The sequence below is a fragment of the Rhynchophorus ferrugineus genome, unplaced genomic scaffold (genome assembly GCF_030347505.1).
Source record: "Rhynchophorus ferrugineus isolate W39M unplaced genomic scaffold, kcgeb_rfMv2 rfM3, whole genome shotgun sequence".
In the NCBI taxonomy this organism is placed as follows: Eukaryota; Metazoa; Arthropoda; class Insecta; order Coleoptera; family Curculionidae; genus Rhynchophorus; species Rhynchophorus ferrugineus.
Genome location: NW_027472582.1, coordinates 13,391,023 through 13,418,620, shown reverse-complemented (window position 1 = coordinate 13,418,620; position 27,598 = coordinate 13,391,023). Strand labels below are relative to the sequence as shown.

Below are 27,598 nucleotides of genomic sequence, written 5' to 3'. Positions count from 1 at the left end.
CTATAGTAATTACAATTTTGAACTGTACGTGTACGAACCCTTAACTGTATAAATTGTGAGAGAGGAAGGACCGAGACAATTACTTGGAGCAGTTAATTTTAACAGGTCAATTGAAAAGTCCCGGACCTGATACATAGATGGCGCTAATAGAATTAAATCCATATGTTTTTTAATTAGCCATAACCCTCAAAAGATGAGTGTATAAATTTGACAGCTGTCGGATCATTAGTTTGTGAATTATAGCATTTTGAGTGAAGCAACTTTTGTTATTGTGAAAAAATAGATAAAAAAGAATATCGCGTGTTGATAAAATATTGCTTTTTGAAGGGAAAAAATACAATTGAACCAAAAACTTGGCTTGAAGACGAGTTTCCGGATACAGTCCCAGGAAAACCAACCATCAATGATTGGTATGCTAAGTTTAGACATGGTGAAATGAGCACCGAAAACGGTGAACACAGTGGACGCCCAAAAGAGGTTGTTACCGACGAAAACATTTAAAAAATCCACAGAATGATTTTGAATGACTGCAAATTGAAATTAAATGAAATAGCAGACACTCTAAATATATTAACTGAACATGTACATCATATCATTCACGTATATTTGGGTATGAGAAAGCTCTGTGCAAAGTGGGTGCCGCGCGAGCTCACTTTTGACCAAAAACAACAACGAGTTGATTATTCAGAGCAGTGTTTGATGATCATGATCAAGTTTTTGCATCAATATGTGACAATGGATGAAACTGAAATGGACGGACTGAAATGGATGGACTGCACACGATGAACTCGCTCCAAAGCGTGGGAAAACTGTTGGCTGGTAAGGTTATGGCGTCTGTATTTTGGGATGCGCATGGAATAATTTTCATTGACTACCTTGAAAACGGAACGACTATCAACAGCGACTATTACATCGCATTATTGTACCATTTGAAGGACAAAATCGTCGAAAAACGGCCGCATTTGAAGAAAAGCTGCTTCACCAAGACAACGCACCGTGTCACAAGTCAGTGAAAACGATGGCAAAAATCCATGAATTAGGTTCAGACTAGCTTCCTTATCCACCGTATTCTCCACATCTGGCCCCCAGCGACTATTTCCTGTTCTCAGATCTCAAAAGAGTGCTCTATGGGAAGAAGTTTTCGTCGAATGAAGAGGTGATAGAAGAAACTGAGGCCCATTTTGAAGGCAAGGACAAATCGTACTACAAAAATGGTATCGAAATATGCTATCTATGTTATATATCCATGCCTAGAACTCTACCTCATAGGTGCTAAGAAAAATGTATTCAATGTACATTACTATTTTGTTGTCATGTCAGAATCGATATAAATGAAAACTAAAATATTGCGAGACAACGTTGCATTATAAATTTTGATGACGTGGATTGGCTGTTTCATTGGATATAAATATTAATAATAATACACTATGGTTATCAACATTAAGTAGTTATTTCAATAAAAACAAATAAACCGATATTATAATTCCATCAAGCCTGAAATTAAACCGACTTAAACAAGCCGAAATTCCATAAATAAATCCAATTTGCGATATTAATCATATTAAGGCGAGTTCATTGACGAGACCCGCAACAAGATTGCGAATGTTTTGCGTAAATTTAATATTCGATCCGGAGGCCTGAACGAAATTCCATCGATCGCCCGTCACCGCACGAAGTTATGTTAATATTTCAAGCCTCGCGCTCAAACTCTGGTCTAGCCCGAGGTCTCACATATAAATCTACCGGGAAAATCCCAGTTATCCCTGATAGCGTTGTAAATTCACGACTGAACGAAATTCGTTATTCGGTCGTGGGAGCCGTTCGGGATTTTGACACTTTTAATCTGGAATAAGCTCACTTTTCCACCGTTTTCACAATGTAAACGGCGCACCGACGAAAGGTGCTGATATGAGGTGGTTGCATATATTGCGATCAGTTTTTCGCTTTAACAATCAGTATTTTTTGTTACAATATATCAGGCCTATAAATTAAATTTCGTTATCTATAATCTCCAGAGTTTTTGAGAAACTATACATTGAAAGACTGAAAATAATCACAGGAGAAAGAAATATTGTCCCTGACCATCAACAAAATACAGAATACATCAGGTCAAATACACAGATTAGTCAACCAAATTAACAAAAACTTAAACGATAAAAAATATTATTCCGCCGATTTATCTCAAGCTTTCGACAAGATATGGCATACTGAACAGCAAGTTACATTGAAAAAGCTTTTGCCCCATACGCGCTTTCAACCACTGAAATCATACCCCACAGACAGGCATTTTATTGTGAAACAGGATGACGAATACACTGATCTATATCCAATATATTAAGGTGTTCCGCAGGAAACTGTCCTTGGTCCATTCTTATATCTATTATATGCAGCTGACCTACCGAACGAACCAACGGAACGAAGAAACCTCCAAATTCATCTAAACAGAGTCGAATTGTGGTTGAAAGCACGCCATATTAAAGCAAATGAAACAAAATCCACCCTTGTCACATTCACCCTTTGTAGAAATACTTGTTCGGCCGTAAAAATGAATAATTATGAACTCCCGCAAGCAGACAATGTTAAATATCTGGGAATGCATTATGAAGAAGCTTAACGCGGAAAAAACAGCTTGGACTTAAACTAAATCAAATGTATTGGCTGATAGGGCGTAAATCTAAATTATCCTTAGATAACAAGGCTTTGCTGTGTAAGTCAATACTTACTGAATAATACCAACTGGAAAACTCTTATTCTATGTAGACTAATATCAAAAGTATTTGATCAATATTATGCTGATTTTGTCACATCAGCATAATCATGTCTAATCAGACACTATGAATATGGACATATTCTTAGCAATTAAAGACTAACTTTTCAGCTTCAGACTGTTCAAAATTAGCATAAAATTAAACAAGGTGTTTACGAAATCGACATTTTCCTAATGTATTCCATAATTTTCCTCTTTTAATTTATGTTAATGAAGTCATCTGACCGAATATTTTAATGGATTATTTGATAACCAAGATGGATATTTATAAACATCTGCATCATCTACACAAAAGCACCACTTGTTTGAAGCCAACAAAGTTGTTTGCATAAATACAGAAATAAATATAATTCGTTTAATTAAACTGCTTCTTAATAAGTAAGAAGACTATATGAACGTAAACTATGCATAAAATAGGAAAATCCCAATCAAAAAAAGCGTAATCGCATTTGTTCGCATCTATTAAGTTCGTAAATTAGTTTTTGTTTTAATGCCTTTTTATGTATTTAATAATATAAGTTTACATAAAACTATATGCAAGCATGGAACATAATATTGGAGCAGAAAATAAAATGAAATTGACAGCAATAAAACATACAATAGAATTTGACATAATTACACAAGTACTTAAGATTTTAATTAGACATTCTTCAGATATCTTGAGAAAAATATTTTAATTAAAACAGATTTCTAGTGACAATTATAAGGTTACATTCAATAATTTACTCGTAATAACTATGAAGAAAATGTGTCATTATAATCATTGTTTTAAAGAATAGAACAATTAGTTTTACAAAATTAATTAATTTGGTTACAACGTTACCCAAAAATAATTTTCTAGATGTCTGGCAACAGAGTCAAGGAATACCAAGACAAATAGAATTTTATAGACTGATTCGGTTACATGCTCCGACGCATCATACAGCATCCTGTCTCTTTTTAACTAGGGTAAAATGAGAAGAAAAGATCTGCTTCGATTTAACATTTTTACAAACTGCATTTGGGCGTATATTCAACGTCAACGTTTATGACGTAAATTGGCTGTTTTATTAGAAGGACTATATACATATTTTGAATTATTTTTCATTTCCAAGATGAGACATTAATAAATTAAATTTTGGAAAATTGTGGTTTTCGTTGTAGTTTCTATGTTTCTTTCTTCCATTCACCCTAGTTTTATTAACAGCCCTTTTTTGATATATTTAACAAAACTATGAAAATATTACAGCAGATATGAAACATTTAACACTTACACGATACACATACACAATATATGATAAAACATCAAATTTAAGTAACGCAGTAGAAGTGAGGGCACCAACATATTTTTCTGGACTACATAAAAGAACTCCGGACATTTTATTCGAAGCGCCACAATCGCTAGACATGACACAAGCTGTAGGGTACAATAAAACCTAACTTAACATTTTTTATAACTTTCTGGAAATACGAAGGACACAATACAGATTTCTATTTTATAAATGTTTAGAATTAGAAACATCCGTGTATTGAAAAACACCTCTAGTCCGTGAATTCCGAGCACTAAAATCAAAGCCACTCAAAGCGGGCTACTGTTGCTGTGTTCAGCGTGTATGGCCACCGAATTCAAGACACCAAAACTTAATTCATAATTCCATACAGGCTATACATCGAAGTTTAGATAAAAACAGTGCAATAAAGGAATCATCAAAGGGAAAATAGTGGACAAAAGTACAGTCAATACCCACACATAATTTACCTACAACTGTAAGCTGTCCAGACGAAACAAAGACCACATATATCCCAATGATCATTTCTTCACAAGGCAAGTGTTACTAAAATAGTATTGATTCATTTAAACAATTCGTATTACAATTAGTATTGACCCACTAAAACGCCATGAACATTTATGTGACATTTTTGAATATAAAGTCTCCACCCCGAAACCTGTGTTAAGGATCTCGGCGTCAGAACGTCTTAGTCGCTACATATTAACAGAAAATTGTACAGCCGGGTATATAATAATGATTTCCGCAGAGCGTCATTATAGACAGTACCGGCAAAGAGACACCTGCAAAATACGCAATTACTCCGCGGTTACACTAAAACGCACAAACCCAGTCAGTCGTTAAGCGTCGACGACAAAGGGCGAAGCCTCTAAACAAGAGATCTACTTTCGTCTCGATAAAAGGCTCCGATTAATTCGAGAATAGCGTTGGGAACTATCGAGTGAAAACAGTCGAAACAGTCGATAGTCGCAAAACAGTCAAAACAAAAATAGTAATTACTATTTTCAGTCAAATGCACGGTTCGACTGTTTTGTTCAATTCGTGATGTCAGACGAAGATATACGAACCCTTTCCTGGATAAATTCAGTTAATTTTATCTGTGCTTATATTTTCCAACGGTAGTATAAGCGAGACGGAGATGTACATATTCCTTCATATACTAACTTTAAAAAAGAAAAGGAAAAAAATAATTACTGAATATTATTAACATGCAATTAATAATTTCATTTTAAACGAGGTAAGATTACTTTTACATTTGAATGTTCTGTTGATCTGTGAAAAGGAATGGAATTTTTCTATGGAATGGAATAAAATCCCACAAAGGTTTCATCGTATTTTAATATGTTAAATGCTATTTTCAAACAATATATTATAATAAATATAGACAATACAATAGAACTTAAACAAAACCTAAAAACTAAGGATTTACAATAACCATAAACACTAAATAAAAATTAAACATATACCTAATCATAGAAAAAAAGACTAATTCATGACATAAAATGATCCCATAATAACTACTAGAGCTTTTTTATAAAGTAAATACTTTATTTATTATTGAACGGTAATATTTCTAACATATATCGAGAGATTAATCGAAATATTACCTATAATTGCCATAAAAACATTCAAAAGTATTTTACTATTTATCATTCACAATTTTAATCTTTTTACCCTATTATATTAACAAACTTGAAAAATATCGTTCCTAAATTCTGCTATATTAATATACAATATATTAAAAACAAAACGTTAAAAATCATTCGAATGAAACTAGTAGAACCAAAAATAGTAACTAAAAGTGCACGACTGAAACAGTCGATAGTAAATAGTAACAAAATCAGTCGGGCCGAAAATAGACACTGAAAAAAGTCGACTGAAACAGTCACTGGTAAAAAGTAGTAAAATCAGTCGAACCAAAAATAACTGAAAAAGTCGATAGTAAAAAGTAGTCAATTATTAAACAGTCGATAGTCGATTTCAGTCTATAGTTCCCAACACTATTCGAGAACGTTTCGTATAGCGTTGGGAACTATCGACCGAAAAAAGTCGAAACAGTCGATACTCTAAAAACAGACAAACTCGTAGAGAGTCACATCATATGTTAGATAAAACGTTAAAAATCATTCGAATGAAACTAGTAGAACCAAAAATAGTAACTAAAAGTGCACGACTAAAACAGTCGATAGTAAACAGTAACAAAATCAGTCGGGCCTAAAATAGACACTGAAAACAGTCCACTGAAAGAGTCACTGGTAAAAAGTAGTAAAATCAGTCGAACCAAAAATAACTGAAAAAGTCGATAGTAAAAAGTAGTCAATTACTAAACAGTCGATAGTCGATTTCAGTCGATAGTTCCCAACACTATTCGAGATTCGTATTACGTTGGGAACTATCGATCGAAAAAAGTCGAAACAGTCGATATTCGAAAAACAGACAAACTAGTAGACAGTCACATCATATGTTAGATGACGTCGTATATACTGCCAAATTCAGTTTGAAAAAATGTAAAATTAATTTTAAACTCGGAGCGGATTATTCCAAGAGACAGAAACAGAAGTTTCAAGAAACAGTTTCAGCATTCTTGTTTTCTAAAACAGGCAGAATGCTGTCTGATGTCTGAATTTTCTCTCTGTTACTCTATGGTAGTCGATTAGTCGCGAAAAAAGTCGTCAATTACTAAACAGTCGATAGTCGTTTTAAGTCGATATTTCCCAACGCTAGTTTCGAGCATAAAGCTGTTTGTATTCGGCCGACGCAGCGGCTTCATTTAATTACGGGACATGTCTTGAGATGAGAAAGAGACGATCTGAAAAATCGTCCCGGCGTTGTTTGTTCGATCAACATCGGCTGGCGTTCCATATACATAAACATTAAATTATGTCGGACGGTAAAGCCGTCAAGGGATTTTACACTGACGCTGAGGTCGGACGGGTTGTGTGTTAAGGTTAAATACAATTTGTTGCCAGGAAAGCGTTATCCGTTTTTTTTTCTTCCGAGCTTAACATCTGATAGAACGGGATAACGTTGGTTTTGGCGGATTTCTATTTGATATATTGGATATGGAAAAAAACTGGTGGTGGTTTTTTAGTGAAATTAAACCGGATTTACTATATGTCTCGCAATTTTTCTGATATGCTGCTGAAACAACGTTCTTCGATTTATTACCAATGTTTATCACTATGTAACCGACGTAGAAATACACCATACCTCGAAACCAAATTGATTTACGATGTTATCCAAGATTTCATCTTAAAAAATCAAATAAGGTTAGTAAATCGGAGCAACGTGGACAGAAGCTAATGGATAACGCAGAAGAAATAAAAAAAATTGAAGCCACACAAACTTCTCGAGTATATAATTGTTACTCTTAATTTAGCAGTTAGTAACATCTCAATTGAAAAGTCCTCGACCTGGCACATAGATGGCGCTACTAGTATTAAATCCATATATTTTTTAATTAGCCCTAACCCTCAATAGATGCGTGTATAAATTTGACAGCTGTCGGATCATTAGTTTGTGAATTATAGAATTTTGAGTGAAGCAACTTTTGTTATTGTGAAAAAAATTAATAAAAAGGAATTTCGCGTGTTGATAAAATATTGCTTTTTGAAGGAAAAAAATACAGTTGAAGCAAAAACTTTCTTTTCGGAGTTTACGGACACTGCCCCAAGAAAATCAACCAACAAGGATTGGTATGTTAAGTTTAGATGTGGTGAAATGACCACCGAAGACTGTGAACGCAGTGGACGCCCAAAAGAGGTTGTTACCGACGAAAACCTTTAAAAAATCGACAAAATGATTTTGAATGACCCTAAATTGAAACTGAATGAAATAAAAGACAATCTAAAGATATAAACTGAATGTGTACATCATATCATTCACGAATATTTGGGTATGAGAAAGCTCTGTGCAAAGTGGGTGCCGCGCGAGCTCATTTTTGACCAAAAACAACGCAAGGCGAAATTATTTACTGAATACTTAGCAAACCTTCTAACCTTATACTACTGGCGACAATAATACCTTACCAAATAGAAACAGAAATAGACGCATAAACACAATCAACAATTGATGTACCTGATATAGTACGGATGTAATTGAGAAAAGTTTAGAAATTTTTTTTTAATTTTCTCACTTTAGAATAAGACATGACGACGAATAATCAGAATTGAAACCCATCTATTGGGATTCAATGCCCAAGCGAAAGGAGCGTGTAAAAAGAAATAAGCAGAACTTTATATGAAAATTAAAAATTGGGGTAAGGATTGTAAAAATATTTACCTAACTGTCTCTACGGCACTATCAGACTCTTATGTTTAAGTGGCAACTTCTCCACTGTGAATATCATTGCAGTTCATAGCAAATTATCATTTTAAAGTATCCTCATTAGTTATTTATTTACAGATATCTCTTAGGGAGAGGATATCTTAATAAATGATGTGATTTATATAATGTTGTAGTTTCTAAAGAGAGTACCGAAGAAAACATTTTTTATTAAGTTACACTAATAAATACTGTGAAAAAAAACTGATACATCTCCATCAATAATCACCGTCAATTCGTCAATGACAAACTAGTAGACAATCTTACAATACAATAAAAAACATTATCCAAAATATTTTTTATAACATCTTTATTAGATACGCTTAGTACAATCTTAATTTACAATAAAATTATTACTACTTTTCCTATGTACTTGGATTAATTAACAAGCAAGACGAGTGCCAGAAAATACATCAGAGGAATACATACTCCATTATAAAATTATAATTATTTATTAATTATTAACTTATAGCTATAGTTTACACTAAATGTATACACTTTATATAAGTTCGCATGGTTTTGTTCGTTTCAATCTCCTGACATCCTGCGCACTGTCCAGCAGTTGTATTGCTTCCACGTTAGTATGATTTAGTAATCTTCTTTCGTGTTTCAAGGCGAAATCTTGGATAACTTCGCAAATCCATTTGATTTCCAAGTCATCGTGCAGTTCTTCGTTGGTTACATAGCGATAGGCATTGGTAATCAATCGAAGAACCTTATTTTGACAGCGTTGTATGACTAGTTGATTTGAATTTTTAGTGCAACCCCATATTTGCACCCCATAGGTCCAAATTGGCTTTATAATTGTATTATAGATCAACCTCTTTGATTTTAGATCAAGTTGAGAGTATCTTCCGACTAACCAGTATAGTTGTTTTATTTTGGTTCTAATGTGTTTTGCTTTTTGTCTAACGTAATGCTAAAATATTTGTTGAGTAATATTTTTTCGTCAATATTTGAATAACTACACCAAAACACATTAAAATAAGAATAGTTGTTCACGTTTTATCACGTTTCATTGCTGTAAAATAAAAATACTAATCATTTTTTGAATTTAAATATTTTAAAATGTATTAATAAGTACCAAGATAAGTTAAACAAAAAGCAGAGCAGTTCAAACTCTGTACTGAGACAACTATATTGGTGAGTCGGTTTTCCTGTCAATTATAAAGTCAATTTGGACTTATGGAGTATAAATATGGGGTTGCATTACAACATCAAATCAGCTAGTAATCCAACTCTGGCGAAACAGTCATACGATTAACCACAAGAGATCAACGAAGAGCTGCACGATGACTCCAAAATGAAATGGATATACGAAGTGACCTAAGATTTCGTCTTAAAACATGAAATAAAATTGCTAAATTACAGCAACGTGGAAACGATGCAGCTACCGGAAAACACGCAGGAAATCAGAAGATTGAAGCGAATGAAACCACACGAACTTACATATTCTTAACTTTAGTTTTAAAAAGGTTTAATTTTATTTTAATTTAGGAAATACATACTGATGTATTAATCCCGTACTAGTTGTGCTGTTAATACAATTATAATAGAACAGTAATAATAAATTAATTTAGGAATTAAGATTGTACTAATCATATACAATGTAAGATGTAATTAATACAAAAAATTAGCAGCATTCAGTGTTCAGTACGACTTAACATTATATAAAAACAAATTTACTCACCAGCTCATCTGCAGGTGGATCGGTCCAAAACTGTTCCACGCTTTTAGTTCGGGAATAATCTAAAGCACATGGTCCAACCAGGAGGGAACTCAGTAAGGATCCATAATCAGGATCAGCTACCAAAGCATCCTTGTCGTAGTACTTCGAAGCGTTGTCAACTAAATAGTCTATGATTTTTGATAGTTGCTTGTCAAATAGTGCTAACCTGAAATTAAAAACAAGTCTCAAGGCACTAGTTTCAAGCGATGTCGCTATTAAAATTTTCAAATATACTGTTAATAAAGATTTATCACTTATGTTAATCTTTAACAGTTAGTTTTTATAAGAACAAAATCTTGTAAATATGATTATCTTATTGCTTCAAGATCTTCTTTGGTTGGTACGTTGGAATTTTAGCGACTTAACCTCTTTACACCTAATAACAGATTAACTTTCATCCAATTCCTTGCTGCCTAATATTCGTTAAGCACTCTATTCATAGGACAGAAAAGCAGATAATGGTATTCAACCATAACAAAGTGATCGTTTCATAATAAATACTAAACAATAAATTCCTGTTATTCTGGAATTCTGTTAAGCTTAGTTGGGATGAATTTTTCGTATGTCAGATTGTTTTTTCACATCTGTATATACCTTCCGATAAAACGGATACATTAATTTGTACTCTCCGAAAAAACTGTAAAATATAACTTTAAGTGATCTTATTATTTATAATTATGTTTTATCCAAAGTTGCCGTAACTCATTCAATAATCCCAATAATACTGAAATAACCGAAACTAACAAAATCTTATATAACACTAACATATTTTTTTTTGTTCTGGACTAAAACCAGGCGGTGGAATGCATGATGCATACCTGGTCTCGGAGACTTGCCCTGGAGTAATAAATTTCATCGGGTTTTGTGGGACTGCCTCTGGGCTTACCAATACACTAAACCGAAACCGCCTCACAGTTGACCCCGGTGGGTCGCTACTGCTACTGCATTAAATTTTAGGATATGGCAGCCGCAAACCGGGTAGCAGTTATTGGGTACGAGGACCCAGCGAAAAAACACATGGTGAAACTTACTATAGATTCGCGAACTTGAGTTAACACACGACTGGGGCAAAAGTTATGAATACAGCGACGGATGTGGGCGTTTCAGCCCGGAAAGCAAGACAAAAAAGTTGACCAGCTCGCGAACAAGCGCGTTTTCAGAAGACATCTGTTGAGCTGTGTTTGTGGAAGGATTGAGATATGAAGTGCTTGATTTCTGGAGTTCCCTGTGAACTTTCTCTTTTCTTGTTGATTATTTCTGACAAACCATGGAGCGTCTAGTATTATTCTGAAGAGCTTATTTTGCATTAAACATTAGATCCGTAGAGGAGTACGGACCGAATTAACATCTTGGAAAATAAGCATTTTATGGAGATGGGAAATTTGCTAGAAGGGTAGATCAGAGAATATAGCAGGTTTGTTATTCCCGAACCTTCCTGGATTTGGGAAGGCCAACCGAACCGTCGATTGAAATGGAGACCTAGGTACGTGACGTTGTCCAGCCATGAAATGTCGATTTTAAGTTGCAAGACAAGCAGTGCGTAAGTCTTCTTATGGAAAATGATGATCTGGGTTTTCAGGGGGTTGATTTGCAACCTCCGGAATTAGAAAAACTCGACCGCATTATCGAGGTGCTTCTGTAAACGTTCTTGAATGGTAACCTCGGGCCTGAAGGCCGTGAAGATAGCAGTGTCGTCAGCGTAAAAAGCGACGTTAATATGCTCTTTTCTCGGCAGAGCTGAAATAAAGAGGTTGGAACCATCGACTGAAAACTGTTTTCCTGATCTCGACCTGGAAAGATCTGTTCGATAGATATGACTTGATGGGGGCTGTTAGGTCTTCTTAGAGGACCAATCGCACGCTTATATAACACTACTTAAAATTAAATAATTTCATTTAATAGCATTTTGACACATTCACTATCCGTTTTAATATCGTTTCAAATATAACATTTAGGGATTCTTCTTCCGATTCAAAATTGTCTGTCGGTCTGTCTTTTCGGCACGGCGTTGTCAGACTTTGATTTTAGCAATAAGGCGTCCGTAGTTAATTTACGTACATCAGAAACGACGAATAATCTACCGTATAAGAGCTGGCAGCGCGTCGGCCAGAACCAATTTGACGGCTATTCCTGCTTGATTTTGACATGTTTAGTTTTCTAATAATTCTTCCTCGATCTAAACTTTAACCATTCTAAATTGCAGGCCTCCAAATGCTCCTGTTTTTTTTTAAGGGAGATAGAGAATTTTCGCTAAACCGATTAATATCAAGATCGAAGATTGCAATCAAAAAATCGAACAATAGAAACTTCAATGAAACGTTATATTCCACTCATCGTATGCTCTGCCTGGCTTCCTTTTGCACTTATCAGCGTCTTACCTAACACTTTAGTTATACGAACAAGTAGGACAATATGTCACTACTGCAAACGATAATCATTTTCTTTTCGTCATGAAATTTTAATTAATCTGTTGAAAGAAATTTTTCAGAGGAAACGTTGAATTGAAATTATTGAAGAAAATTAAATATCTAACAAAAATAAGAGCCTGAACGAAACTTTTTAAGTAGTTTTTTTAACCAAAACGCTCAGCTAAATACAATAAATATAATTCTTCCTCGATATAAACTTTAACCATTGTAAATTGCACGCCTCCAGATGCTCCTGTTTTATTTAAAAAGGGAGATAGAGAATTTTCGCTAAGCCGATTAATATCAAGATAGAAGATTGCAATCAAAAAATCGAACAATAGAAACTTCAATGAAACGTTATATTCCACTCATCGTATGCTCTGCCTGGCTTCCTTTTGCAATTATCAGCGTCCCACCTAACACTTTAGTTATACGAACAAGTAGGACAATATGTCACTACTGCAAACGATAATCACTTCCCTTTCGTCATGAAATTTTAATTAATCTGTTGAAAGAAATTTTTCAGAGGAAACGTTGAATTGAAATTATTGAAGAAAATTAAATATCTAACAAAAATAAGAGCTTGAACGAAACTTTTTAAGTAGTTTTTTTAACCAAAACGCTCAGCTAAATACAATAAATATAATTCTTCCTCGATATAAACTTTAACCATTCTAAATTGCACGCCTCCAGATGCTTCTGTTTTATTTAAAAAGGGAGATAGAGAATTTTCGCTAAGCCGATTAATATCAAGATAGAAGATTGCAATCAAAAAATCGAACAATAGAAACTTCAATGAAATGTTATATTCTACTCATCGTATGCTCTGCCTGGCTTCCTTTTGCAATTATCAGCGTCCTACCTAACACTTTAGTTATACGAACAAGTAGGACAATATGTCACTACTGCAAACGATAATCACTTTCTTTGCGTCATGAAATTTTAATTAATCTGTTGAAAGAAATTTTTCAGAGGAAACGTTGAATTGAAATTATTGAACAAAATTAAATATCTAACAAAAACAAGGGCCCAAACGAAGCTATTTAAGTATTTTTTTAACCAAAACGCTCAGCTAAATACAATAAATATTCATCCCAAATCGTAGACACGAAAACTCCGAAAAAAGATTATCAGTAAATTACTGGATTTCGGGTGGAAAAAATATACATCACAGAAAAAAAAACATCGTTACAACTTCCCTGTACATAAATTAACATTTTAAAGGAGACCTCGCTACGTGCCCCCGAACTTTTTACTCTCTCTCTACACATCTTTTATTTTATAACGTTAATTACTTTTGCACGCCGTTTTTATTCAAATTTATTGCCTTGTACAATAGAAGGATTATCCTCTTACCGGGAAATTTGTTTGCCTCAACATAATGGGTCTGGGAAAATGCGTTAAGCATTCTATTCATATATGGAGCTGGGATGGCATATTTCTGACAATGGCAAAATTCATTTTTTCGCCGTGGCGATAATATGAGCTATATAAATAATATGTAACTGTCCATAACTTGAAAAAGGAATACTACAGCTATAAATTATGCTAAAATGATCTACTATGCGACGAAACATGAAGAGATTCAAGGTAAGAAGGAAACAGGTCCACTTTTTACTATGACAATACTCATCTCAACAGTTAACACGCGCCAAAACCGGTCAAGAATTGTTTAGAATCACTCAAATGAGAAGTACCATCATACCCGCCGTATTCTCCCGATATGACTAGGTCTCCCGTCTGGCCGCACACATCCATCACGCTCTTGACGAACGTAAAAAGCTTAGAGCAATCCTCCCGGACCTAACCAAAGCTTTCGACACGGTCTGGCACAACGGTTTGATCGCAAAATGCCTGCGGTTAGGCCTCCCAGAAGACCTAACCGCCCTCATCAAGTCCTATTTATCAGACAGACCTTTCCAGATCAAGATCAGGAAAACACGTTTCAGTCGAAAACAAATCGACGCTGCCGTACCTCAAGGTTCCCCGCTGGCCCTAACCTCCATGCTCGAGGTTACCATTCAAGAACGTTTACAGAACCAGCTTGATCATGCGGTCAAGTAGTTCCAATTATGGTTGGTTGGTTGAAAATCAACCCCCTGAAAACCCAAGCCATCATTTTCCATAATAAGCGTTACGCCCTGCGCGTCTCGCAACTTAAGATCGACACCGCAACAATTCCATGGATGGATAACGTCACGGATCTAGGTCTCCACTTCGACCGACGGTTCGGTTGGCATTCCTAAATATAGAAAGCAATCCAGAAAGGTTCGGGAATAGTAAACCTGCTATCCAACCAGGACAAACGGCTTCAAGTTTTTTAAAATAAGCTCCTTAGGAGAATCTTAAACGTATGGTGTATCAGAAATAATCAAATTCACAGGGAAACTGAGACTCCAGAAATCAAGCACTTTATATCTCAACACAACAACACCTTCCACAAATAACCACTGAGCTCAAGTTCTTCCAAAAACGCACTTGTTCGCGAGCTGGTGGACATGCTAGGAGCTTAGCATCGCGTCACCGCTAACCTCCCGTTTTCCGGCTGAAACAACCTCATCCGTCGCTGCAGTCATAACTTTTGCCCCAATATGACAGCATCCAGTCGTGTGTTAACTTAAGTTTGCGAATCTATAGTTAGTTTCACTATCTGTTTTTCCCCGGCTCCTCGTACCCAGTAACAGTTGCCCGGTTAGCGGGTGCCATATACTCAAATTATATGCAGTAGCAGTAGCGACCCACAGGGGTCAACAGGTCAGGTCAGGTTTCGGTTTAATGTATTGCTAAGCCCAAAGACAGTCCCACATAACCCGGTCCAACTTGTCACTCCAAGGCAAGTCTCCGCGATTAGATATGCCTCATGCCTGGTTTTAGGCCAGAAAAAAAAAACAAATCCACAAATTACTCCGTTAAATTACTACTTAATGCAATTAACATTAGGACAAGAGTTCACTTCTTATAAAGATTAAAAAGTATCATTATTTGCGATATACACTCAATTCTATTCATTTTTACGGATATAAAAAAGTAGTTCCTTTGACACAAAATTTTATTTTTGTCCGAAAATTAGAAGTAGTATAGTGTAAAAACGAGTTTAAATTGTTTATATCAAAGACATGTACCTTTCAAGGAAATTATAAATCGTCCCGTTTTAATTTTGTGTCCTTTATGTACTTCATAAAAAAAGGTTTGAACGATAATATAAAGGCACTAGGCGGGATTGCCGCTTCATTTTAATCGTAGAATGTGTCGCCCTTGCGAATATTTAGCAACAGATATAATTACCATAAAAGGCTACATTGTTGATGTTTCTTCGGCGGCTGGATTTGCCAGAAGTGATCTTAACACGTCCAAAAGACGTTAGAACTTCATAAGGCCGGTTTGGTTGGCGCAGTGGTAAAGGCGACAGGACCGTCCTCTTACTGTGGCGATAGTCGCGGGTTCGAATCCTGCATGGTCGTAAATGTATGTTTGTTACTGTTTAATATTTGTCATTATTCTAGGCAAGAGTGCAAAATCTCACAGTAATCTGCCTGGGTAAAACTGGATGTCTTCTGGGATGATTTCTCAGTTGGTCACTCGCCAGTCGATAGGCTTAATCCCGAGGACCATGATTCAGTCCAGATAAACCCTCGTTGGTAAAAAAGGAGACTTTGAAATATAAAAAAGAACTCCATAAAAGTTCGTTTCTGAAGAAGTGAAACACAAGTCACTACCTTTTTCGTATTCACCTTATTTTATTGTATTTTGTGCCGTCCGACCTGAGTTTCGTCAAATGGTGAGTTTGTTCAGAGAGTATTCTAGTTTCATAACATGTTCTATTTATTATTTTCCATTTATGTCACCCGACCACCTCGATATCAAGATCTCGCAGGCTTACTTGCTTTATTTATTTTGCAATTTATTGTGTAAGTAGTTATTATAACATTTATTTTGATCTGTGTTTTTACTTATTTAAGATGTTGAATTGTTTTATATTGTTTTATTAAATATAATTTTATTTTACGCCCTGGTTTTTAAATTAGCCCTTCAACAGTACATCCAAAATATCTGTGAACTGAAGAGGTTTGGTTTGGTGATTAGACTAGGGTTGGTGTTTTATCAGACCGTATTTTTCGTTCTCATTTTTTCTAGTAAAACCTAGTTCTCGTTAAATTCTTTATAAAGATTTTAAAAGCTGTGTTTTGGCGCTCTACTTTTTTTGATGTATTTCAAACCCCTGCTTAGTATTTTTTATTATTCTGATTTAAAAGCCAATAAATAGTCAGAGTCTTAGTCAGTTACTTCGAACAGAAATGAGATAATGGGAACCCCCTCTTGTCAGTAAAATTGTCAGTAAAATGCGTAAGAAAGGTAAGCATTGATACTATATAATATTAACTTGCGAAGGTTTTATCGGAAATAATTTTTAGTCCGTTGCAGCTACACTGAGTATATGCATGAAAGCTGTGACACAGAAGCACGTACTAATACACAGTATACATTAATTTGGACATAGAAGAAGAAATCGACAAAGGTGGAATCGTTAATAAGTATAGGATAGATTATAAATTAGCAATTTAGTAATTGATTTGATGGTAAAAACAGTGATTCTGATAGTGAAAGTGACAGTAACTGTAAGATTTGTGTGCATATATGTGTATAATTGTTCAGAATATACAGGAGCATTTAGTTGGAATATATGTGGAGATAATGGATACTAACTATTTTACAGCTACGGATACATTAAATACATTAGGGAGAATGCAGTGATTAAGTCAGAAGATACAGAAGAAATCGGTAGAATTATGCAGAAAATACAGGTAGTAACGAAAGAAAATAAGGAGAAATATACTCATACCAAAATGACTCGACAAGGTTTGTAATGGAAAGACAGCAATGAAAGACACAATAACTAAACGTAAGAAAGTAAATATGCTCTCTATCCCTAAAATAAAATACATTACTTGAATATCAAATTGTTAATTAAATGGACTAGGCCTCCAAAAGACATCACATATAATAAAACAACCCTAACCTTTAAACTATTATAACTGTGTACTTAATTAGAATTTTATGTCTTTCGATAATGTTTGCAGATGTATTATAATGTTAAAATAAATTATATTTGATAACATTATTTGTATTGCATTATTTCATTTGCATTGACTAGCACCATAGTACGTCTCCAACGAACTAATTCAGCACGATATCCTCTTAGAACCCATAACGAGTGTGATTCAAAGTGTTAGTGTAAAGTACTCTGAAAGAGTGTTAATGCATCCCAATGCACTCTAAACACTAAACAGTTAAACATGCGCGATGACAGTGTAGTGCATAAACTCAAACGCAATCTACCATACGAACTGATTAATAGACACATAGAGTGATCTAGAATAAGTTAGAATAGTATCTAGAATAAGATTGAGATTATAAGTTTGTACAGCAGATCACTTGCTGAAGCGATCTTCTACATGTCAGGATAGTTATACTGTATAAAGGAAATCATAAAAAATACTTATTGCCCACAGGCAGATTGTTGAAGTTCTAAGAGATTAATAAAAAAAACTTCCAATTCTATTAAAATTCTGTTATATATCAATATAAGTTAATGCGGCAATATTTTAAAATTGTGACGTCATACATTTTGATAACGTAAGTTCCTTGTTATCTTGGATGGACTATAGCTAGTGATGGACAATGAGATGAATTAGAATTAGTTCCAATATCGAATAATTTGTGGGTATTTTGGATAATTTAGGAGAAAATGTTTCTTACACAGTTCATAACAATCATTTAAATCCTTAATAAATCTCAAATAAACTATAAAACACTAGAATGACAACTGATATAGAACGAGAATAACTGAAACGCGAAAACCAAGTTACGGCATCTAGTTAGGATCGTTATCAGGCCCATTCTCACGCAGCGAGCCCACAAAGGAAGTTACCGAAGATGAAACGGAACAAAAAATAGAAATAAGAATATTCGATGGCCCGCCGTAATGGAAACATAACTTTCCTCTACTTTATTCCGACAAATTCAGGTAACGAACCGAACAAGTGGAAAGGTCGCTTCGGAGGAAGTCAAAATTTTTTTTCTGCGAAACAATATACTCTCATCGAATACAAGGAAGAAAAAACGGTGAGGATAAAATTGACGCCATAAATTACGAAAGGCATAAAATGTGTCGTCATTCTCGACTTTTTCTCGCCCCATTTCGCGGCTTCACCGGCCTATTATGAATTGAATAATAGCTTCCTATGTATCGTGGGTTTATTTTATCGATTATAAAAATGCAACAATATACGAGGGTAGTTTTAGAAAGATCCTATCTGAGGGCAACAAAATACCTTCGTATACACATAAAATTCGGCCTCTACCAAGGTCGTTACAGTTTGTTTACAACTAATTAATAAAAGTGCCACTTATTGGCCTTTTTAATTTATTGATATATTACTAGTGATCACCCTTTCGTCGACAATCGACGACAATTTATTAAGTTGATCATATTTATCTCATAAGAGTAAAGAGAATAATTTATAAATAATATGTTAATATTAACAAAACTTGTTTTGAGAATATTTTCAATACAAGATCAGAAATCTATCTGATATATAACATTAATTACAGTAACAAATATATGTATATTAAACATATGAATTAGGCACTTCATTAATCTATATATCAATTAGAACACATTAGAACCTAAATAAATCAACTATACTGGTTAGTCGGAAGATACTCTCAACTTGATATAAAATCAAAGAGATTGATTTATCAGACAATCATAAAGCCAATTAGGACCTATGAGGTGCAAATATGGGGTTGCCTATCGCTACGTAACCAAATAAGAACTGAATGAGAGCATTACCTTATCCATAAATATCTAGGTAGGGGACTTGAAGGAAACGACAAGTTCTTTTTCAAAGTAGGCTTCGTAACGCTATCACTACTACTACTTGATCTCCTATTTGGGTCCATATTTTCTAATTCTTGTACTTTTTTTGATATCCTGTCCGCTTCCGGACAGTGTTTGGCTATCTTGTGCAACAGCGCTGTCGTTGAAGATGTCTTGAATAGGCCTAGAGCTCGTCTTCGTAAACCTGTAACAATATAAGTCAGTTAGAAACAAAACTACAACATAGTACTAAAAAAAAGCTGTGATCACCTTCACACAAATTTAGTAATAGGGAAGGTACCATCAACATGGAAGAAAGCGATAAATGTTCTTATACTGTAAATATATATAATTATACTTAAAAAGGAGATAGAAAACATTGTAAAAAATATCGAGATATAAGACTCGAGACTATGAATTATCGGCATGGCGTTCTACCAATTTATTGAGGAATAAGAAGGAAATGCCAAACCCAACGAACAGGGTAAAAGCCTGGAATGAGATGAAATGGGAATCATTTCATCTAAGTTTAGACAACCATCATGTGGAAAGCTTTGAACTATAATCCCCTCCAAAGGCCGGATGTTTCACAGATATCGCGTTAAAGAATCCAGAAAAAGCCGAATGCCTTGCTGAAACGTTCGAAAATCAAATGAAATGCATTACTTTACGAGAGATGCTAGACGTCATCACTGACACAATTCCTTCCTTGAGAAAGAAAATCCTCACGTCAGAACATCTCCTAAAGAGTCTAGTCTCACCTAGAGAACTGCAGCTCTCAATTAAAGGTTTTTCATTGAAAAAAAGCCCCAGGTCCAAATGATATTACATGGATGATTATTCTATTGAGGATAAAGCATTTCTCTAAGGAATGAAAACATGCGCACGTTGCAATTATCCGAAATAAACATGCCAATTCGAATCCATCCGACTACAGGCCTATCAGCCTGATCAGATCTATCTCCAAACTCGCAGAAAAAACCGGTACTGCACGCTTTAAATAGCAAAACGCATAATTCCCGACTAACAATTCGGTTTCCATGCTAAATATTCAATTCTTCAAGTTGCTCGCGTCGCGGTCACCATTCACCAGGTTCTTCGAAAACATCACAAGATTGATAACGTCTTTCTAGACGTCTTAAATCGATGAAGTTTGGTACGACAGTATACTTTTTAAAATAAATAAACAAGGTTTACTGGATGACTTAGTATCACTGACTCACTCATATTTGGAAGAAATGTTCTTTCAAGTAAATATTAGTGACAAATTTCCTCCCCGAAAAATGCCCGGAGGAGTCCCACAAAGTTCTCTATTAGCCCCGGCTCTGTTCAATTTGTATGTGCTAATTTTCCTCACACAAAGCAAACAAACACGACACACCGCATTTGAAGGCGGTATGCATCAAATCGTATGCATTCAAATCGAAAAATCAAATCTTCTAGCTCCAAAAAGCCACATATCTCCGTCTCCATTTCGACAGCAGATTCCAGTGGCCATCCATAATCCAACATGCCATCTGCAAAGGCGTCGTATTTACCCTGCTCTGCAGATAGACCAAACTCCCAATCCCACAGAAAGCAACGCTTTATAAAATGCTGGTTCAGCTAGTCAGCCTCTATGGGGCACAGCTGTGGTTTCAGCATCAGATGATGAAAGGTGTTTCTCAACACTATAGCGCATTAAAATATTTCTCAGAAATTCAATAGAACATCAGTTTGGGTTTCGCAATAAGCATGGAACTATAGAACAAGTCCATAGACTTGTAAACAAAATAAACATAGACCTAAATGTCAAACGATATTGTTCGGCTGCTTTCCTAGACATAATTCCTAGGTTTTTGACAAAGTATGGCATACGGTCTTGCAGGTTAAATTTAAAAAACTTCTGCCTCATCAAGACTATCACTATCTAAAATTGTATCTTACTGATAGACACTTTACTAAAAAAAAGGCGATGAAAATACTGAATTACATCCAATATATTCAGAAGTTCCGCAAGGTAGTGTACTGAGTTAAATACTATATCTTCAATATACAACCGATCTAACAGGTCAATTGAAAAGTCCCCGGCCTGACACATAGATGGCGCTACTAGTATTAAATCCATATGTTTTTTAGTTAAACCTAACCCTCCAAAGATGCGTGTATAAATTTGACAGCTGTCGGATCACTACTTTGTGAATTATATTATATTTTGAGTGAAACAACTTTTGTTATTCTGAAAAAATAGGTAAAAAAGGAATTTCGCGTGTTGATAAAATACTGCTTTTTGAAGGGAAGAAATACATTTGAAGCAAAAACTTGGCTTGATGCTGAGTTTCCGGACACTGCCCCAGGAAAATCAACCATCAAGGATTGGTATGCTAAGTTTAAACGTGGTGAAATGAGCACCGAAGACGGTGAACGAAGTGGATGCCCAAAAGAGGTTTTTACCGAGAAAAACATTAAAAAAATCCACAAAATGATTTTGAATGACCGTAAATTGAAACTGAAAGAAATAGGAGACACTCTATAAAGATATCAACTGAACGTGTACATCATATCATTCACGAATATTTGGGTTTGAGAAGGCTCTGTGCAAAGTGGATGCCGCGCGATCTCACTTTTGACCAAAAACAACGACGAGTTGATGATTCGGAGCAATATTTGAAGATGATCAAGCGTTATAAACCCGAATTTTTGCATCGATATGTGACAATGGGTGAAACATGGCTCTATCTTTTCACTCCGACTTCAAGTCCAATCGACAGTCATCCAAGTGGACTGCACATGATGAACCCTCTCCAAAGCGTGGAAAAACGCAACAGTCGGTTGGCAAGGTTATGGTGTCTGTATTTTGGGATGCCCATAAAATCATTTCCATGGACTACCTTGAAAATGGAAGGACCACCAACAACGACTATTACATAGTGTTATTAGACCGTTTGAAGGACGAAATCGCCGAAAAACAGCCGCATTTGAAGAAAAAGAACTATCTGTGAACTGTGAAAAAGCATTGTCTTGGTGCTGCTTCACCAAGACAACACACCATGTCACAAGTCCGTGAAAACGATGGCAAAAATCCATGAATTGGGCTTCGAATTGCTCCCTCATCCACCGTATTCTCCAGATTTGGCCCTCAGCGACTATTTCCTGTTCTCAGATCTTAAAAGAATGCTCGCTGGGGAGAAATTTTCGTGAGGTCATCGCCGAAACTGAGGCCAACTTTGAAGCAAAGGACAAATCGTACTACAAAAATGGTATCGAAAAGTTGAAGGGTCACTATAATCAGTACATCACCGTTGAAGGAAATTATGTTGAATAAAAAAAACTAATTTTGCCAAAAAATGTGTTTTACTATAGTAGGCCGGGGACTTTTCAATTGACCTGTTACCCACCACAAAAATAACTACTGTGACAACATACGCAGACGACACAGCAATTTTAATATCTCATGAAGATCCAGTCATAGCATCAATACACCTACAAACCCACCAGGAGCAAATACAACTGTGTTTGATGTCTTCAAACGCATTAAAGCCAATGAAATAAAATTCACCAATAGAACGTTTACCCTGCCTACGCAAAAACATATTCGCCAGTGAATATCCATCATTGTCAACTCCCCCAATCAGAGGATGCTAAATATCTTGGTATACATTTAGATCGACGGCCATCCTGGAAGAGGCACATACTCGCTAAACGAAAACAACTTGAACTTGAATTATATCAAATATATCGGCTCACCGGGCGCAAATCCAAGTTATCATTAGATAACAAGGTGTTGCTGTATGAGTCTATACTCAAGCCTATTTGGTCATATGGAACCCAACTATGGGATACTGCTAGCAAATCTAATATACCCATCATTTAACGGTTCCAAAATAAAGTGTAGCGTATCATTTATGATGTTGATGCTCCGTACTATGTTTTAAATGAAGTGATACAACGCGATATTCCTCTAGAACCCATAACGAGTGTAATTCAACGTATTTGTGTGATGTACTTCGAAAAAGTATCAGTGCATCCCATTGTACACGCTAATCAGCTAAATATGCGACGTGACAGTGAAGTGCGTAAACTAAAACGTTTGACACCATCTAATCTGATTATTAGACATATATAGACTTTAGAATAAGTTTTAGAATAAGACTAATTAATTAGGATAGTATTTTATACAGGAGATCACTTAATGAACTGATTTTCTACATGCTATGTGTATATATAATATAAATATAAAAATACTTGTTGCCTATTTGGCAGATTACAGAGCCACTATAATAGAAAAAAAGAAGTTCAATGGCCGAAGATCGTTCCATAGCGGCTCTTTCCATGTTATCTATTGAAAAACAGTTCATATCCGAAATAGACACGTTTAATGGCAAAGTGATTACCAAATTTGCGAACAAAAAAGAACGTAGGATGGACTTAATTTATAAAAAAAAATAGGTAAGTTTTTGCAAAAATTACAGAACACCTTAAAATTTTTACCAGAAGCCGCCACTGCCATCACCTTTACCCGAAAAGAATAATTACCTTTATATTTCCTAAGCAGATAGTAATTGACAGTAAAAATATAAAATCTTGTTATCCCGTGCTATTATCTCATACAAAAAGCCTGAATTCCATTGAAAACATCACACACTTGAACGTATAAAATGGTCTTATTCTCGCAACACGCACCCGCAAATATTTTCGCCTCACTCAATAACAAAGCCCATTCTTCATTTCGGTTGCCATTTCCGTCTTTTTTTCCAATTTATTTTCGCGGAGATTGTGATAAATTGATACGTTCATCCTACACGTTGGCCGGTACGTATTGAGGAATTCATATATCCTTGTCTAACGCTTATTGATTTCGTATCAGCTTCACTTGGCGATTTATTAATAATAAAGTAGTACTAAGTAATACCCCACCCACCGCACTCTCCAGACTCTGCTCCTTCTAATTACTACTTGTCTGACATATAGGGCGTGACCTTTTTGAGCAGCGCTTCACCTCTTATGAAGATACCAAAAAATGTACAAATTCGTGGGTAGTCCTTTCGAGATGAAATCCGTAAATTGCCTGAAAGATGGGAAAAAGTAACGACTATCGATGGACAATACCTTGAATAAAGTACATTAAAAGAATATTAATTAACATGTTACCCTGGAAGTGAAATTAGTATGTGTTGGTACCGATTCATACTGATTTTTGATGAAACATCACTAAATGTTGTTAGTTGTACGACGTTTTTGGTTCCTCATATTACAAAATTAACACTTTCAATACGTTATATAACTCAGCTAATACATAACTTCTAGTAAAAAATTACAGAGTGGTGTATTACCTTTACCATCTTTCATAAAACGCCTGTTTGACCCATAATGATAAAACTTTGACCATAATGTACAACTTCAAGCTTTTTACTGCCAATGTTAGATACTAAATAAGCAATCTCTATATAGCAATATTTTACTGAAATCTAGATAGAACCGTATATAGTCTATTCAATTTTTTAGTAGATACGTCATCAAGATGTTTAATGTATTGCCTGCCGCAGTTTTTAAATTCGTTTCAGAATCAGGCAATATTTTCCTTCTTATTTTATTCTAGTTAAAAAAAGATTGATTAGTTCGAACAAATAAACGAATATGCCTGTCAAAGTCGTCCGGTTGTCAGACGTATGCAAAATTCTTGAAAAGTGATAAGAGATATAACTCTAACCTCTAAACTTTTGTGGCTGTATAATTAACTGTAGTCTTTAGATGTACTTTAATGTTAAAATAAATTATATTTGATAACATTTTTGTTCAATTATTTTATTTAGATTAAAATTTTATTGTATATCAAAGCCCAACTGAACCAAAACTCAGAGTTGATGCGACAACATTGCGACATTTTGACGCACAAATTTAGATGACGTATGTATAAAATAATTTTGAATATCACTACATAGTATAATACAAAGTCGCCTTTTCTGTCCCTATATCCCTATGTGCGCTTAAATCTTTAAAACTACGCAACGGATTTTGATGCGGTTTTTTTCAATAGATAGAGTGATTCAAGAGGAAGGTTTATATGTATAATACATGCATAATATACTAAGGCAACATTGCTAATTTTAGAGGTTTCTAACGTGATGTCGTAAATTAACCTATTTTTTTAGGCTTATTTAGCAATTAGCAAAAACGCTGCCTAACCCTACGAGTTAGATCAAATTAATGTACTACAGTATTGTACATCATAAAAAGGTCTACAAAAAAAGTCCGCGATGGTATATGTTTAACCTTTAGGGATAACCCACATTAACCATTTTTATTGTTTACTTTTTACGTGAGAAAACGGCTTATTTACGAAGCTATTTTAAGCAATACGGCATTAATCCTTATCGAATTAAGTACCTTAAATACAGTGTGCAATTAATATAGATCAATATGGTTCCTTACAGCATGTAAATTAAACAAATATTTTCGGAGATATTACAAATTTAAAATTTGCGTTTAAAAATGTGTAATGTAATAAAAATTGTATGAATTTAGATATTCCAAAGATAGCAGGAAATCTTCATAGTAAGTATAGGGGAAGAGGAATTGTTTTACTCCAAATTTAATGCGTGCAGGCCAAGGGCAGTAATGAATGAACCAAAAATACTGGATCGATTTTTATCATGTTTTCATTGAGTGACATAGGCATATATATTTTATGCCCGTGCAAAGTCGGAGCGGGCCGCTATGTTTTTATATACAACGTTCATATTTTTTCTGTAGTGTATTTAATTTAGTATCAGCATTGCACCCGTGCGAAGCCGGGGCGGGTCGCTAGTACGATATATTTTTGTAGTCTTCAAACAAAAACAGGATATTTTCTTAATGTAATTAAAATTTCATAAATTTAACTCAGGTTATTATAGTGCAGTATAAGGAGGTTATGACAAAGAATAAAACAATGGACAATGTCTTGCAAAATTAGGTTACGAGAATGGGTTACTACTCCACCACCCCAGCATACATTGGATTATTTTTTTTACAAAAAATAAATTAGCAATCGTTAAAAAAATATATGTATAGTAAAAAAGACAGCTCCCGGAAAGTTATGAAAAAAATCAGATTGCCCGCTTTACTCGTCTTCCCTTCGATGGTATTTTACAAAATCTGTGATTTTGACAGGTCTGATTGATTGATTATTATTATGGTTTAGAATCTCTCGAGTGCTTTAGCATTCTTGGAGACTATCGAAGCACACTAGGAAAGACATAAATAAAAAGGAAAGGGCGCTTATGATGCTACGCCTTCCAAAGGGCGTCAATCAAAAATTCGTAAGATCATAATGTATAGTATAAAACGGCAAAGTAGAGACAAAAGATAAGATGTAAAGATACAATATCCATATATATAATAGTTTCGTTAACGAAATTAAAAAAAAATAGAAAAATGTTGAGGTGAAAAGGTATATTCTAGTATACGTGTTATCCTCATCTTAATGAATACGAATTGATAACTAAATAATAAATTGATAAACATGATTAAATGTGAAATAACTTGATATGGACAGAAGTATTAAGTAAATTGAAATACTTAAACTGGTAATTATTTGCTTAGAATTAGGTTATTAATTAATTTTTTTGAGGTTCTCAAAGTTTAAAAATCAACAGTAATCACCAAATAAAACTTGATTCATGATATTTAGGTGCAAGAAACATATGTACAAATATTTAGCTACAGAACCCAATTGTTATAGTCAGACTATCCTTGACACAGATCCAGTAATCAGAACATAGGACGACTCTTCCGCCACTAGGATACTTGTGAGGTTTAAGCTGAGATAAATTATACTGGTACATAAAACTGGTAAAAAAGTATGTCCGAAATCTAAAGGAAAGATCGGGACAAGCAAATTAACCTAGAAAAATGATGATTAATTATTGAAAATGCAAAATTTCAATGTTAACAACCATTAAGCAACTTCACCTAACTCCTAAATTCGATGGTTTTGACATTTCCATTTAGACCACAGCGAAGTGAACAAGATATAGTATATGATTGATTCGCTCCGCACATGCGCATTACGATAATTTACACCTGATTATGTTTATTATTTACTAATACTATGGTTATGTTCCCACTTACTTGTTAATTTCTTATATATGACTATGAAAATTTAACGAAACTCAGGAAAAAAACAAAACACTAGTTTTTTATTTGTAATTGAAGAATGAACAAATCATAGCGAAGCTGAATCGATAAATTAAGCTTATGAAT

General features: G+C 34.7%; 1 protein-coding gene across 1 annotated transcript in view; it reads right to left on the bottom strand.

Annotated features, from left to right (window-relative positions):
* LOC143194273 (small G protein signaling modulator 1) overlaps positions 1-27,598 on the bottom strand; it is a 115,021-nt gene that overhangs the window by 82,728 nt on the left and 4,695 nt on the right. The window contains exons 3-4 of the mRNA XM_076400942.1: positions 19,349-19,580; positions 10,049-10,253 (exon numbers count right to left, since the gene is read on the bottom strand). Of these exons, the coding sequence (XP_076257057.1) occupies positions 10,049-10,253; positions 19,349-19,580 (437 nt within the window). The remainder of the gene's footprint in view (positions 1-10,048; positions 10,254-19,348; positions 19,581-27,598) is intronic.